This window comes from Lissotriton vulgaris, chromosome 2_1 (genome assembly GCF_964263255.1).
Source record: "Lissotriton vulgaris chromosome 2_1, aLisVul1.2, whole genome shotgun sequence".
Classification (NCBI taxonomy): domain Eukaryota; kingdom Metazoa; phylum Chordata; class Amphibia; order Caudata; family Salamandridae; genus Lissotriton; species Lissotriton vulgaris.
In genome coordinates this window covers 1,637,076,139-1,637,093,235 of record NC_141687.1, presented here as the reverse complement: position 1 = coordinate 1,637,093,235, position 17,097 = coordinate 1,637,076,139, and the positions used below count along the sequence as shown (strand labels likewise).

General features: G+C 46.2%; 1 protein-coding gene across 2 annotated transcripts in view; it reads left to right on the top strand.

Moving 5' to 3' along the window:
• The window catches only part of PTPRU (protein tyrosine phosphatase receptor type U), an 816,311-nt gene that overhangs the window by 664,204 nt on the left and 135,010 nt on the right, over positions 1–17,097 (top strand). For both annotated transcript variants that reach the window (XM_086957511.1, XM_086957512.1), the window contains exon 16: positions 3,817–4,007. In XM_086957511.1, coding sequence (XP_086813637.1) covers positions 3,817–4,007 — 191 coding nt within the window. The remainder of the gene's footprint in view (positions 1–3,816; positions 4,008–17,097) is intronic.

Below are 17,097 nucleotides of genomic sequence, written 5' to 3'. Positions count from 1 at the left end.
GTCTAGGGGCCATTCAGACCTAGTTGAACTAGATAGATCCTGTGGAATATACTGGGAGGTTGAGTCTTTAAGCAATCCGTGGGCATTTCTTTTTTACCGTGGTGTTTCCGTTTACTTGGCAATATTACAGAGTATCACCTATAGTGGTGCTTGTCAAGTATCGGCGTGTGAAGAGCAAGGGTGCTTACCGAGTACTATTTTATTGGTTTACATAGGCTTACTTTTATTTAGGGCACCTCCGTGATTTCCATATGGGCAGATTTATTTATTTATTTATTTATGCGACTTTTAAAGCGCGCAACTACCCGTGGGTGTCTCGGCGCTATAGATCAAAAGTAGTCAGACAGAAAGTGGTTGAACAGAAAGGGCAATTTACTGAGTGAAAAGCCACGTTTTCAGCTGTCTCCTGAAGGTCATGAGGGTGGGGCTGATTTTGATGTAAGTGGGGAGAGAATTCCAAAGTTTGGCAGTGGCTATGACAAAGCATCTGTCTCCCCAGTTAACTCTTCGGGTGCGAGGAATGTTAACACAATGATAGGAAGAGGAGCGCAGGGTTCTAGGGTTGTTTTTAGGTTTAAAGGCCTCTCTGAGAAAAGCAGGACCTATGTTGTTGATTGCTTTGTATGCTATGCAGAGGGACTTAAATCTGGTGCGGTTTTTGATGGAAAGCCAATGAAGGTTTTGCAGGTGGGAGGAGATGGATTGAAATTTGGGAATCTTGAGAAGGACTCTGGCTGCCGCATTCTGCACTAGCTGAAGTTTGTTAGTGATTTTGGCCTGTGCATTAAAAAAAAGAGCATTACAGTAATCTATACGTGAAAAAATGAAGGAGGTGATGAGTGTTTTTGCATGAGTACTGGGGATATAAGGTAGTAGCTTTTTTATTTTCCGTAACGTAAAAAATGAAGAGGACACCACATTGTTCGCATGGTGGGTAAATAGCAGTTTGTCATCAAATATTACCCCTAAGTTCCGCACCTTGGTGACCGGGGTAGGGGGGGGACCTAGCTTGTCAGGCCACCAAACGGGAGACCAGATGGGTTCCAGTTTACCGAAGACCATTATCTCTGTCTTGGAGATATTCCTCCATTACTCGCCAATCACTGTCACCTGGGAATCCTCCATAGTTCCTTATCGGCCATTTGTGTGTGAAAACTCTGGTCTTCTTTTCCACAATCTTTTGCATCTCACTTCATGATTAAGGCTGATGTATGACATTGCAGCATGTTTTTTTGCACGCCTGTAAATCTCATGCAGGACACCAAAGACTAATAGATTACACATCAACCAACACTCATCTGATCATACCCAATAAAGAAGAAGCTACTTACACGACCAACCAGAAAGAACCTTGGGGCCTAGGTAGGGGTCGGATAGTGCTATACAAATGCTACAATGCATTACAGTGTGGGAGCTAGCTCTACTTTCTGTACCATGAGCTACGATATGAGCAATGTTGGCCTAGTGTCACTGGAGGCACTCTTCTGGAGTTATTCGCCGCTGAATCTACACCGCCAGGATTGCTTTCACCTCCCTGTAGTTTTGCAAGGCCTCCTGCTAACTTCAAAGTCATACATGACAAAACTAAAATATATCAGTTTAATCAGTACAAGTTGTAAGTTTGTATTTTGTTGCTGTTGAAAATTAATAATCTTCACGTCTGCTCAAGAAGCGATACTCTTGTGCCTGTCATCACAGCAGAGTGGAGTGTCCTGGGCAGAGTTCCATGGCCTCTCCACATCTGTTAATGAGTCAACTCCAGATGTCTGCACTGTATGTGAGCTGGAGAAAGGCAAGAACGGCATGAACTCTGCAGCTAAAGCTACTTGGCTCGTCACCGGGCACAGGTTCCGTGATCTGCCATGACACTCAGCCTGTTTTTCACATAGCTGCCAGCTGATCATATCTTATGAGGGCCACGTGTAGCCCCAGTCAGCTAAAGATAAACTTAGAATTTTTAAATATAGTTTTTTCCTACAATATAGTTTTTCTGTTTGCTAAAAGCCGAGAATTTCATGAAGGTTGACCTGGTTGCTTGAGACCAGTTATCAGCTATGTATATATTTATAGGTCAAGTTATGGCACTCTCAAAAGTAGAATGGCGGGGAAGTTTGCAGGTCTTTTTTGCCTTTATTGTCCTTATTTTATACATGTTTGCAGGACCGGACTGGGAACCCAAAGCAGCCCTGGCAATATTGTTGGACCAGTGTGTGTTTGGGGGATCAAGGGTGCAAGTATGAAGCACTGCTACTTTTGTTACTGGGGCGCGATATTGCAGCACTGCTGAAACTCCGCTCCCCCCTCCCAGTAACAAACCCGGCCCCCACAACTTCCAAACCAGCCCCCAGCCTTCTGGGAAAAACACTGGATGCCCACTATGGCCAGTGCGGCCCTGCATGTTTGGCAAATATGGGTGTGGCTCCTTTAGCACAGTAGGCATGTGTTGTTTTTGTTAATACCCATGCATTGTCAAAGGTGCATGAGTGTGCCCGTTTTAAAGTAGAAGGGCCGCAGCTGCAGGCCAACAGTGTGTTGGCCCAGCCACATAATGGTTTCAGAGATGAAATAGCATATCGCTCTGCAGAACCTGATCTAAGTGCATTGGCAGATCTGTGTGGGCCTCAGTACTTGTATTGCAGGTGATGGAGGGAATTCTTGCAGGTTTAGATAGGAAACAATGTCGGGTCTTATGTAGAATCATCGACCTAGGTTGTGTTGTATGTGTTGATTGTCAGTATATGTCCAGTTCATGCCTGGAGACAATTTTTGAACATTTAGGTGTGTATATTTTTTTAACAAATTTTATTAGGTTATTTTGCACTAGGAAGGGCAATAGCCCTACAAAGACCTGTAAGGGAGAAAGAATGTTATTCGCTCCAATAACCACATTTCTGTCATTTAACGATACCCGCCAAACATGCAGGTGAAACAATATTAACAATATGCAGACAGTTCTCGATCTCCTCATTAGTATATAGGGCATACCAGTCTCGATGTACACAAATAAACAGGACAGCAATATTCTATAAAGAGAAAGTAGAGGGCAATAAGTAGCAGGGATCGAGGGGCACCATTTAGGGATCCATACCTGGCAGAGGTGGAAGGTCAATTCCTCGATATGTCACCCACCGGGTCCAAATCTTGCCCTGCTTAGCAGGGCATCCCAGGGCATCGAAAACCGCAATCTCGGCCCCCATACATTTGTCTAACTCAGCCTTCCATTTACCTAGGGTCGGGGGAGAAGTTGCCATTCCACAATTGCACTATGTCCCTCTTGACTATAGTGAGGGCTAGAAACAATAGACGCTGTTTGTATCAGTTCCCCCCGATATCATCAGTAGAATGTAACAGGAAAAGTCATGGGTCGAGTGGGAGCCCCCATGACAAAACCTCATTGAGGCATGACCTAATCCTACACCAAAAGGGCTGCAATGCCGTGCAGCTCCCGCCGTATGTAGGAATGACCCCTCTTCCCGGCCACACCTCGGACATGTAGGGGACTGGATAACACCCATCTGCCAGAGACAAACCTTTGTATAGTACACCATATGTAGGTATTTGAACTGGATGAGCCAATAGTGTGTAGAGACAGCCGCATCCCTCGGCGATTGCTTTGGCTCAAGCGTCATCAGTTTAAGTGTGTACTTTAACGCGATCTGTAGTTCCAAGTAACTCATCTTACTTGGTTTAGCAGACATGACGTCTTTCAACACCATTTATACTTGTGTGAGTTCGGTTTGCTAGTATTCCTGTCATTGGTGGATGGTGGTTTCTTTGACTGTGGTGCTATTATGGTGCTTTTGTCTTACTCCACAGGAGACCCACGTAGCAGTATCGTCAATGAATCCAGCAGCCTTTTGGGTGGCTCTCCTCGCCGACCATGTGGACGCAAGGGGTCCCCCTATCATACAGGCCAGTTGCACCCTGCAGTCCGAGTGGCAGATCTGCTGCAACACATCAACCAGATGAAGACAGCAGAGGGCTATGGGTTCAAGCAGGAGTATGAGGTAAGGACTCCTGTGAGAGGCTTGTATTATTCGGGACTCTCAAGTACAAAATTACGCATTAAATGCAGCTTGTAGAAGACACATGGTCCGTCAAACTAAACCTGATATTTGCGATTTTGACTTCAAATAGGACCTACATGAACAACAGTAGACTAGCCCTTATTAATTGCAGAAGGAGAACAATAATGCCCATGAATGACATAAAACATTGAACGCAGTTGTGCAAGTCCCATATATGACAATGGGAAGCATTGTACTTTCTGTATGCTCCTGTCAAATAAAATAAACAATTTTTCATATCAGTAACCCAGCTGCTGCTTTTCCATAATTAATGGGTAGCCGCACATTTGCTGTATCCATAAAGGGAACAAATCACTTTCCAGATACAAAACATGTATCTTAGTACCAGCAATATGAGAACACTTCAGTCTCCTTTCCTCGAAGCACACTACCCCGAGATGACAGAACCTCCCCTTGCAATCATTTTTTTTGCCAACAGTTAAAGTTTATCTTTTTTCTTCACTAGTGTCCCATCAATTTCTGTCCTGAAACAATACAAAAACGACATGCTATTAAACTTTTGCATGGGTTTTGGGAAATAGGGTGTCTTTAATTTAACTTCATTTGATTTACACTGAACACATTAGGAATACTTGGTTGTCACAAAACTAAGGATTTTCTTATTGTAGCAGCATTTCCAATGTTGCTCAGGTAAAAATCTTGTTTTTATCTAGCATTCAATACCTTTATTTATCCGAGCATTAAGAACTCACAATTTTGACACTGTGGGAAAGGTACAGGGTGATTATTTGCCGAGGTTCATAGGTCTTAGTCAAGCAAGGAACATATGCTCCCATTGTCAACACCTGGTATCTACTTCAAACTAAACTTACTACATACCAAGTCAAGTTTAAATACTTTATTCGACAACATTGTCATAAAAGCTTTCTTCCCTAACCTAAACAGAATAAATACTAATCTAATATTAAAAACGTATTAAATACCATACATTTATACATAGTTGACGAATAACGATCTTTAAAATTACACATTCTTTTTTTAAAAAGAGAATCATCACAGACCAAAGGAAGCTCATGTAGTTCATGGGGGTTTTAAAGTGCGCGTGCGGATTATCCAGGCCCAACCTAGGAATTTAGCCACAGCAATTGCAAGTTGAGGGGCACAATTTGATTTTAGGATCCTAAAAGCCTCAATACATCTCCTTGTGCCCAAGTTTCTGCATGCCGGTTTCAGCCATCTATTCCTTGGGGCACCGTATAGTGGACATACAAATAAAAAGTGCAAAATATCTTCTACATGGGATTTACAATGGGAGCATGTGTTTACGTTGTCTGGGGACCACTTAACAGTAAAAGCATTTAGGGGCAGGGTGCCGACTCTGAACTGGAAGAACAATTTCCTATCTAGAGGCTTGGAGATCAAGTCCCAGTACTGTTCAAACAGTGGGGAGGTTTTTATCTCTAGGAACTGGGATGTCAAAGCAGGAGATTGGCTAGAGGTCAGTGCAGTATTATTTATCATGTCTCAGTATAACTTTTTTATAGTAGACTTAGAAGGAAAGACATCTGGGTCTGTTTCGGACCACAAGTGTTCGAGGTGCAGTTTTTGGAGTAATTTTCTCACTTCTTTTAGCCAAACAACTTTATGGAAGATTTCAGAGTTATCGACGTCCAATAAGGCAGCAGCATAGTGTCCCAACTCCGGGGTGGATTTTATACGCCTCCAATATAGAAGGGGGCGAAGTCTGATCATGTCCTCAATCCTTTTTCTCCCCAGGTCGTAAAGGAGAGGAGTGGAGGGGGTGCTCTGTGGAACCCCAATTAAGCCCCGCAGGAATTTGTTTTCTGCCACTGCTAAAGCATTCAAATTGGTGAAACCCCAAAGTTCTGAACCATAAAGGCATGCACCCAACACTTTCATGCCATAGATCTCCAATGTTGGCTGTATTGGTTTTGTAAATGATGTTTTGTGCTTTTTGGCTATTGCCCCTGCCAACTGGTTAAATTTTAACAATACCAAGTCCATATGGGATCTCCAATTCATATTAGCGTTCAGGGAGATGCCTAGATAGGTAAAGGCATCCACTTCTTCCAAGAAAGCCCCGTTGTAAACCATTTTCCCCTTGAATTTCTTGGAGGGATTCAGATTCATGAATTTTGTCTTTGTTGTATTTATTTCTAAGCCCCGGGTCCGGCAGAATTCTCCAAAAGCGTTTATTGTCTTTTGTAGTCCACTAGGGGTACGCGAGACCAGCAAGGTATCGTCTGCGAACATTAGTACTGGCACTCGCTTCCCGTCTAGTAAAGGAGCATCCGTCGGTACTTGCTTCAAAAAATCCACGATGCCATTAATGTAGAGGGAAAATAACGTGGGGGCCAGGACACAACCCTGTCTTACACCTCTCTCAACAGGGAAGGTTTCCGTGACCTCACCCTGGTCACCCCACCTAATCCGGGCATAATTGTTCTCGTGGAGTCTTATAAGCAAAGTTAGTAATTCCGGGCTTATACCTAAATCCCTTAGAACATTCCAAAGTTTTTCTCGGGGAACTAAATCAAACGCAGACTTTAGGTCAACGAAGACTGCGAACAAAGGTCCATTTAGCAGGGTGACATTTTTCCAATATAAAGTTAAAAAGTGGAACACCTGCTCAACAGAGCTGGTTAGAGGGCGAAATCCCGCTTGATAAGGCGAAAGAATATCGTTGTCCACTATCCAGGCTTGTAACTTGTTTTGAACCAGCCTGCCCATCAGTTTTTGGGCACAGTCGATAAGGCTGATTGGCCTGTAGTTGCATGCTAGAGCCTTATCTCCTTTTTTGTAAACTGGGATTATTTCTGCTCCTTTCCATGTTGTAGGAATCTTTGCCCCCTGAGCGATAGCATTTCCAAGCCATACAAAATATTTACACCAGTTATCTCTGTCTAATAAGAAAACATCAGCTGGTATACCATCAATGCCTGGGGCCCTGCCTCTGGTCACTCCATCCATTGCCTCATGTACATCTTTTAAAGTGAATAATTCATCGACAAAAAATACCCTTTGTAGAGGGGAAGCTGTCTGGGGGCCTGTGTTGTCAGCGTATTGGGGTTTGAAGAAGTCAATCCAGGACTCCTTAGGTACATGATTTTTTGGGCATTCCGCTGCACCCCCTGAGCCCCACTTTAATATGGCCCAGAACTCTTTCTGGTGTTTATCAACACATGCCTTCTTTAGATCTAACCAAAGGTTCTCATCCCATTGCTTTTTTGCCTTTATCTTCGTTTTTCTGTATTCGTCCCTAGCTTTTAAAACTCCCGTTTTGGATCTTAGAGCATTACTAAGATTATGTCTTGCTATTCTACATGATTGATCGTACCAACCCTTCTTTATGGGTTGTCCATTACCCTTCTTCTTCTTGCTTGTTTTCAAGAATAACTTTTGAATACTAGCAAAAAACTTTGGCTGTGACTCTTCAATCATCTCTTTAAAATTTTCATCATTTGTTAAAACCTGTAGTCTGGCGACTTCATCAATAACTAGCCCCTCAAGGACCTGCCTATCCTCTGCATTGGCTACTAGAGTTGCCCATCTAACATGACGAAGATTATTTGATGAAACAACATCTGAAGTCATAAAATTCCTAGCTGGATTTTCTGTCCTTATGTTATGTTCTAGGTTGAATAGTAAAGACAGAGGATTGTGATCGCTCTCCAACCTAGATATGACCTGCATGTCGATTACTTTACTCCAGGCTCTGACATCTATCAGAATACAATCAATCCTGCTGCTTGATCTTAGGTTATCAAAGGTATGCCTACCCTCGATATCTGAAGGAGTGCGGCCATTGGCTGCCCTCAATCCTCTGGACAGGCATAAGCTTTTAACCTGAATGGCTACTTCTGTCTATTTTTTAACCACTGGAATGTCTAACTGAGGAATTCCCCATTTGGAGTCTTCTTCATATGTCAGCTCATTATCCTCACAACCTAGAGGTTCAAATGTAGTGTTTAGGTCTCCTCCCACCAAGATATTGTACTGGGTAGATATCGTCTCTAAATCAACATCTAAATCTCCTACTATATCTGAGGATGTGCCCCCTTGGGTACCCCTAGCATAGATGTTGTATATTGCCAACTTGCAACCACCGTTGCAAGTGAGCAGTATAGAAAGTAGGTCGTTATTAGAGATATGGTTCTGCTTGATGGTGCATTGCAGAGCTTGCCGTATCCAAATAATTAGACCCCCCTGAAGGGCGTCCCTTTGTATTCTTCTTCGCGGGAATATAAAAGTTTAAAAATCCCAGGCGAAAGACTGGTGACACTGACCATGTCTCTTGAAGCAGCACAATGTCATAAGAATCTATAAAGTCGCACCATTCCGGGGTCTCTATTTTATGTTGGATACCTGCGATATTCCAAGAGATGATCTTGATGGGACTCTCCCTTTCCATATTCCTCTTGTTTAAGGGAATAGTCAGGTTAGGGGAAGGCACACCAGGTGGAGACCTTACTTCAACTAATTTAATACCAGATTGAGCAGCAAATGAGCTGTACTCTACTGATTTGGAGGTATGGCCTCTGATTTCAAGTATCCTAGTCTCTCTACTATCTAATTCTTTTGTCATGGGAGTACTAGGATACCCGTGCTTGGCCTCTATAATCTTTAGTTGCCCTACACTCATCGGGTTTTCCAGTCAGTCACATTGGCTTAATCCTGATATGGCAGAAAACCTATTTTCGATCGCAATTCCCCAGTTATTTTTGTTTGCCGGATATTTGGCTTTTCTTATTACAGGGTTCCATTTAGTTTTTAATAATGTTGGATTTATGGTATTTCCCTTTTTTGTATAAAAGAAATCCAGCGTTAATGGCACTATTTCTGTAGATCTACGCTGGGAGGGTATATATTAGCTAGTATATTTGGTAGGACTTCAGGATCTGAGAGGTGCAACACCACGCAATCCCCCCTAAACTTTTTAATGCCACCCCCAATCCATTCAACCCTTCTAGCTTTTACTACTTCCTGTGCCAGCTGGTCCCTGCCTCCTGGTTTAAAAGCCATATTCTTTGATAACCAATGAAGAGATTTGTTTATCAAAGAAGGGATGTTCTCCTCTTGTCCTGGTTCTAATTGGGGAACATTTGCTAGAACCAGTATTAATGGGGAAGCTTCCACTACTAGTTCTACAGGACCTTTATCTATATTCTCTAATTCATTGGTGTTTCTAGTAACAGGCCCTGCAGTATCCTCGACCATGGAAGCTGAGTTTAGAATTCCCATCCCCTCTCCCCCTTGTCCAGGCCGGGACGTGGTATATTGGGAGGTGCTTGCGGCAATATGTGGGCAAACTACGGCTTTAGTAATTTTCGGATCTGCCATAGCCAAGTTTATTGGGACAGACTTGGGTGCTTCTATTATGGTTTTTTGCAAGAGCGATCCCAATCTAGTGACCTCTGCTGTAAGCAGGTCAATTTTACTTAGGAGTGGTTTGGTAATCGTTTTGATTTTATTATCTATGGCGTTCAGTAGCTTTTTGAATTGATCTTCATCTAGATGAATTCCACCTCCCCCATTATTCCCGATGTCATCACCATTTTTCTCCTCAGAGGAGGCCTCAAGGCATTTTTTACCTGATCTAAGTCCGCCCCTTTTTGGTATGTTTTTACCCTTACCCTTTATTACTCTAGGGGCTGGCACAGGTGTAGGAATTTCCTCCTCTAAGGTATTACTTTCAACATCGGTTGTACATTCTGGCACTGGTTCATTAATTTCGACTAATAATTGGGTCAGTGGATTATTATCAGGGGTTTGAAAGACCTCATTACTAATGTCAAGTACTGAAACTGGTAGAGGTGTATTATCAATGAGTAAGTCCGGCGAATAGCTAAGACCCAATGATGACCTCCTGTCCTGGTTGATTTTGGCTGCCGGGAATTGAAGTCCCGGAGCGGCGGCGCGTGTAGTCCTGCTGGTAATTGACTCTCGGCGGTGGCGGCTTGTGTCCTGGCGCCTGTTTACCCCCAAATGACTCCTGGCGGTGGCGGCGTGACAGCGTTATGCAGGTAAGTGGTTTGGCTGACTCCCCCGCTTCGCCGGTAGCTGGGGCGCTTTTGTGCGCCTCCTGGCGCCCTCGCGTCGTTGCTGAGCGCGCCGCTGCGTAGGCTGCCGGGAATTGAAGTCCCGGAGCGGTGGCGCGTGTAGTCCTGCTGGTAATTGACTCTCGGTGGTGGCGGCTTGTGTCCTGGCGCCTGTTTACCCCCAAATGACTCCTGGCGGTGGCGGCGTGGCAGCGTTATGTAGGTAAGTGGTTTGGCTGACTCCCCCGCTTCGCCGGTAGCTGGGGCGCTTTTGTGCGCCTCCTGGCGCCCTCGCGTCGTTGCTGAGCGCGCCGCCGCGTAGGCTGCCGGGAATTGAAGTCCCGGAGCGGCGGCGCGTGTAGTCCTGCTGGTAATTGACTCTCGGCGGTGGCGGCTTGTGTCCTGGCGCCTGTTTACCCCCAAATGACTCCTGGCGGTGGCGGCGTGGCAGCGTTATGCAGGTAAGTGGTTTGGCTGACTCCCCCGCTTCGCCGGTAGCTGGGGCGCTTTTGTGCGCCTCCTGGCGCCCTCGCGTCGTTGCTGAGCGCGCCGCCGCGTAGGCTGCCGGGAATTGAAGTCCCGGAGCGGCGGCGCGTGTAGTCCTGCTGGTAATTGACTCTCGGCGGTGGCGGCTTGTGTCCTGGCGCCTGTTTACCCCCAAATGACTCCTGGCGGTGGCGGCGTGGCAGCGTTATGCAGGTAAGTGGTTTGGCTGACTCCCCACTTACTACATACCGTTAATTTCAATGCAGCATTTCCAATTCAAATTTTCTTCTATTTAGTTTAACGGTTTGTTTTAAATAAAGTGAAAAATTTTTATACGAGTAGTTTGTTGTACAGCTACTGTTTCAATTTCACTTAAGTTGGATTCTTTCGATGGCATTCATTATCGAATATTTCAAAAACATCTGGATTACGTTTTTGTTTCACTTTTAGGAAAATATTTTAATTTGATGGATTTTACATTAAATTTAGTTATAGTAATTTCATGAAGATTTAGCACCACATGTAAATTGCACTTTAATTAGGTTTCGTTTCAAATTTGGTTTTGAGTAAACTGGATTTGAATACAATCACTTTTCTGTTTTAGTAGCCTAATTGCTTTTATGTTTTTGGTTTGCTTTTCAATCAGTCAATCAATCAGGGACTTGTTAGCGCACCACTCACCCGTGATAGTCTCAAGGCGCTTGGGGGGGGGGGGGTGGGGGGGGGGGAGGGGAGTAGCAGCTCTGATCGGTAAAGAGCATGGTTTTGAGAGCCTTCCTGAAGGTGTTCAGGGAAGGGGAGTGTCTGATGTGGATAGGGAGCTCGTTCCAGGTCTTGGCCGCGATGTAGGATGTAGGAGAAGGCTCTTCCCCCTGTCCTGGCTCTGCGGATGTGTGGGGTTTTGGCGAGAGCGAGGTAGGCGGAGGGAGGTTTCTTTTGGGGACGTGGAAGGCAATTCGTTTGTTGAGGTATTGGGGTCCTGCATTGTGTAGGCATTTGTAGGCGTGGGTGAGTAACTTTAATGTGACTCTCTTCTCGACGAGGAGCCAGTGGAAGTTCCATAGGTGTTGGCTGATGTGCTTGTGTCGGGGGATGCCGAGGACAAGTCTGGCTGCGGTGTTCTGTATTGTCTGGAGTTTGCTGAGTAGGGGCTTGTTGATGCTGGAAGAGAGGGCATTTCCCTAGTCCAGTCTACTGGTTATGGGTGTGTGGGTAACTATCTTCCTTGACTCGGGGGGTTGTGGGGGAGATCCATTTGAAGGTCTTCCGGATATGCGGAGGGTGTTGAAGTAGCTGGAAACGGTGACATTGACCTGCTTGTTCATGGGGAGGGAGGTGTTGAGTACGATGCCGAAGTTTCTGGTGTGGTCCGTGGGGGTCTGAGGGCTGCCGAGGGGGGTGGACCACCAGGTGTTATTCCATGCTGACGGGTGGTTCAGAGTACGAGGACTTCTGTAGAATAATTAAAACATTTTCTTGTTTGAGGTAGTATTCAGATAAAATGCGTTTAGCTCTATTTCACCTGGTGTGCTGAAGGCAAGCAATTTCTTTTCATACATATACTAATTAAAATATGTTTTGTTTTGGCTTTAGAAGAAAAAAAACACTTTTCGTTGTAATTTCTGAATTGGCAGTCTCACGATTTAGTGTGTCCATGTGACATTTGTCTTAGCCTGTCCTTCATGCTTTAGTAGACCTCTTTTCATCAGTTGTATTCCCTTTTTCTATTTAAAACTCAAATATTGCCAAGTTCAATTTAATCTGGAGATTCATTTTACACTTCATCTTTTGTGGTACTGCACTCTGATTATTCACCTTATATAGTATTCTACTTAAGGCATTTTGTACATTGTTTCTGAAATTGATTATTACCCCAGTATTGGAACTTTCATAGATTCCCATGCTTTGTATCATTCCCCGTCGTCGGAATGGGAGTCTCTGTAACAAAAATACCATAGCTGTAGGTACAAAAGACCAAGGAAAAAGGCCTAGGCCTCATTCTCTTTTGTAGCATATCACCCTCTTTGTGTAAAAGAGACCAAACTTAGGCCTCAGCCAATCAGAAGTGCCTCACCCCTTAGAACCTTCCTGAAGGAACCTCAGTGCCTCAGATTTTGTACCGCACGTTGTGCTTAGGGAGTCTCCTTTGAGCTCTGCTCAACTTCTACTCTTCAAAAGGATTTACTTCAGGATTTTTTCTTCAGAATCTTTTAGATTCACTTCAGGATTGTTGCTGCCTTCCAGGATGTCAGAAATGGAGAAGAAAAAAGCCCTTTTCAAGCCATGTTCCACCTGTGGCAAGAAAAGGCTTTTTGTGGAGGATAAGCACAAAGACTGCATCTATTGCCTCTATCCTGACCACCAGGCTGCGGACTGTAAGATCTGTCACACCGTTTCGACCAAAACCCTCCGGGACCGTGAGGGTAGGCTCTTGACATGGCTCCAAAAGCTAAAATCCAGGAAGGAGACTGTCTCTAGTGACAGTGAGGATGCAGCGTCGATGTCTTCTACGAGAAGGTCAGTGAAGAGGGGTAGGGGTTCCCCTTCTCCTTCTATGGAAAGATCTTCAAAGGCCTCAAAAAAGACACCTAGTGAGTCTGAGAGCCCAGGTCCCAGCAAATCTCCTCACCGAGGTGTAAAGGAGAGTAGGACCAACTACGCCTTCTACAGGTAAGAAGACTGCCACAGCCTTCAAAAAACCTTCATCCCAGTCTTCTGAGAGGAGTTCAAAGTCCTCGACGTCGAAGACGTCGACGACGGAAGTTCTGTCGACGAAAACATCGAAATCAGGATTGATGTCGTCGACGATCCCGTCGACAGGGGGTTCGTCGACGAAGGTACCGTTGACGGCGGGGTCTTCACCGCCGACGGAGATTCCGAAGACGCCGACGACGATCACGCCGACGACGAAGGTGCCGACGACGAAGGTGTCGTCGACAAAGGAGCCGACGACGACGAAGGTGCCGTCGACGACGAAGGTGCCATCGACGAGGGTTCCAACAACGAAGGTGCCGCCGCCGACGGTTACAATGGCGTCGACGACGATGGTGCCGACGTCGACATTAACGACGACGACGACGGCGGTCTCATCGACGAGGGCGTTGACGACAACGACTTTGACAGTGACAACGGCTGGCGTGTCGACGGTTTCATCGTCAACGACTTCGACGACCCCAATCTCGTCGACGCGTATACAACCGTCGACGACAGAACCGTCGACGATATTATCCTCTGGAAAGAGGATGACCATTTCTGTGACGCGGATCACGCCAGAGATGACTTCTCCGAGGAGTGTGTCTCCCCTGCTGCCAACCATGCTCTTTCAAGAAGGGGAGTCAGAGGAGCATGATCAGGATGCGTACAGCTATGCCAATAGTCCCTCCCAGCTTCTTGTCAAATGCCAGGACACTGACTCTGAGGGCGAATACGGCCACGAGGAAGTTGGTCATCTTCAGTCGGCCCAGTCGCAACGGCATTCTGAACAGTAAATGGTTACAGTGCCATCTTCTTTCCTTCAAGATCTGCATAAGATGCTGCAGGACTATAAATCTAGAACAAGGTCATGGATCTTCCCTTTGATGGAGACGCATTATTCGGCAAACTCATTGACAACACCCTTCAAGAAATAAAAAAGGACACAGAGACTGCCAGGTCCTTGGGGACCCTTCAATACAGAAAGGCTCCTTTCAAGGGATCCAGAGGTAGAGGTGGTAACTACAGAGGATCCTTTCAACAGCAACGCTATTCCACCACGGGCTCAGGTTCCCAGCAATACCGTCAGCCTTATCAACAGCGGCAGGGCCAGTCTACCAACTACTTCAGGCCTTACAATAAGGGAAAACAGGCTGGACGAGGACGGCATTCGTCCAAGCGCCAATAGCGGCCTCCTGGCTCTTCCTACTGGACCCTCCTTCAGGAAATCATCAGTTGGAGGCAGGGTCAACAAATACCTTCAAAACTGGTCCAGGATAGCATCGGACCATTGGGTGCTCAACATCATTTGGAAAGGGCATACCTTGGAATTCACTCAAGTCCCTCCACCCAAGCCCCCGGCAGCCACTCCATCGAAACACCAGCGTCTCCTGAAGCTCGAGGTCCAACAGATGCTCCGGAAGGGAGCGATCGAGCCGGTCCCCTCAAACCAAAGGGGTCAAGGATTTTATTCCAGGTTCTTCCTGGTGAGGAAGACGCAAGAGAAGTGGCGCCCCATTTTAGAACTCAGGGGGCTAAACACATATCTCATCTCCTTATCCTTCCGGATGGTGTCTCTCCGGGACATCTTGAAGCTTATCAGCCCGGGGGATTTCATGGCCACGCTCGATCTCGAGGATGCCTATTTCCACGTTCCGATTCACCCAGCACACAGAAGGTTTCTGTGATTCACAGTAGCCAAGAGCCATTTTCAGTTCAGGGGTTTACCCTTTGGACTCGCTCAGCCCCAAGAATTTTCACAAAGGTGCTGGCGCCAGTAGCAGCTTTCCTGCGAAAAAACCATTTTCAGGTCTTCCCCTATCTGGACGACTAGTTACTGAAAGCTCCGTCCAGGGAGGCAGCGCTGAAGGCTGTTCAAGCTTGTACCAATTTGTTTCAGAACCTGGGACTCACTCTCAACAACGAGAAGTCTTCCCTGGTCCCGTCCAGAAAGGCTCGCTTCCTGGGAGCCATCTTGGATTCGAGGCTCTCAAGAGCCTTCCGTACTCCGGAAAGGAGGAAGAAATTACAGACCTTGGCCCAGGACTTAAAACAAAAAAGTGTCTTTCAGTACGCCGCTACAAGTCTCTACTGGGAGTAATTTCATTGTGTATCCCACTAATTCCCCATTGCAGACTAAGAATGCATCCTCTGCAGGAGCAACTAGACAACCAGTGGAAACAGGTCCACGGTTCATTCGAGGACAGGGTGACGGTCACTCCAAAGATGAAGGAAGCGGCCTTATGGTGGACAGATCAAAACAACTTGTCCCAAGGTCTATCCTTCGCAAACGACCCGTCTCCACATGTGGTAACAACGGACGCGTCATTGGAGGGTTGGGGAGCAGTGATGCAAGACCTGCATGTCAGTGGTCATTGGTCGCCCCAGGAGAAACACCTCCACATCAACCTGTTGGAGCTCAGGGCGATACGACTGGCTCTGCAAGCTTTTCTTCCTCGCCTGGAAGGTTCACAAGTGCTTATCAGGACGGACAACACCACGGCCATGCACAATGTGAACAAGGAAGGAGGAACCAGATCGCGCCCATTATTGCAAGAAGCTCAGCAGATCTGGGAATGGGCGATCCTTCAGAGGATATCGCTGAAGGCAGAACACTTGCCAGGCGTCCTAAACGAAAACGCCGACAGACTGAGCAGGTCATCCTCAGTCAGCCACGAATGGGAATTGAATCAGAGAGTCTTGGACCAGGTCTTCGGCCAGTGAGGCAGACTGAAGATCGATATTTTTGCCACTCCGACCAACAAAAAATGCCGGTCTTATGCAAGCAGGCTACCCCATCGAGGTTCACTGGGGAGTGCGCTTTCGATAGCATGGTCGAGGACATTTGTCTACGCTTTTCCTCCCATACCTCTGATTCCTCGGCTCATCAGGAAGATCAAGGTGGAGCCATGCAGGATGATCCTGATAGCTCCTGCTTGGCCGAGGCAGTTCTGGCTCACGGAACTCCATCTGCTGTCGATAGCCCCTCCTCTTCCTTTGGAGGTTCTGCCAGATCTCCTCACGATGTCCCACGGACAAGTTTGGCACCCAGACCCGCAGTCATTACACCTAACTGCATGGCTCCTGAGCAGCGAGAGTTTATGAACCTACCCATTTCAAGTGAGATTAGGGAGGTCCTTTCTCAGGCAAGGGCTCCTTCTACGAACAGGACTTACCGTCTTAAGTGGAAAATATTTTGTTGTTGGTGCAGGAAAGAAGGCATTGATCCTTTCACTTCCAAGCCTCATCAGGCCCTTCCTTATCTACTGTCCTTGGCTAAGTCGGGACTAGCCCATTCATCAATTAAGGTCCATTTGGCGGCAATATCAAGGTTCAGGAGGACTGGGTCTTGGCCTTCCTTGTGGCCTTCCAGAATTGTCAAGCAATTTCTAAAGGGCTTGTTCAGAGTCTATCCGCCAGTGAGGCCGCCTCCTCCGACATGGCATCTGAATCTAGTCCTTTCTCAACTCATGAAGGGCCCGTTTGAACCAATCCATCGTTCTAACATGAAATACCTTTCATGAAAATTGTCTCTCCTCCTCGCTCTCACGTCGGCTAGGCGTGTTGGAGAATTGCAGGCCTTGACTATCCAAGAACCTTTCCTTCAATTCCAGAAAAAAACACTGTAATCATGAGAACTAATCTGAGGTTTATGCCTAAAGTTCCCTCGGACTTCCACTTGAATGAGCCTGTCATTCTGAAGGCGTTCTTTCCTCAACCGGCTACACCAGCAGAAGGAGCATTACTTTCGCTAGATGTGCAACGGTGCTTGAAATTCTACTTGGAGCGTACTAAGGGTTTTCGGAAAACCTCACAGTTATTTGTTGCCTTCG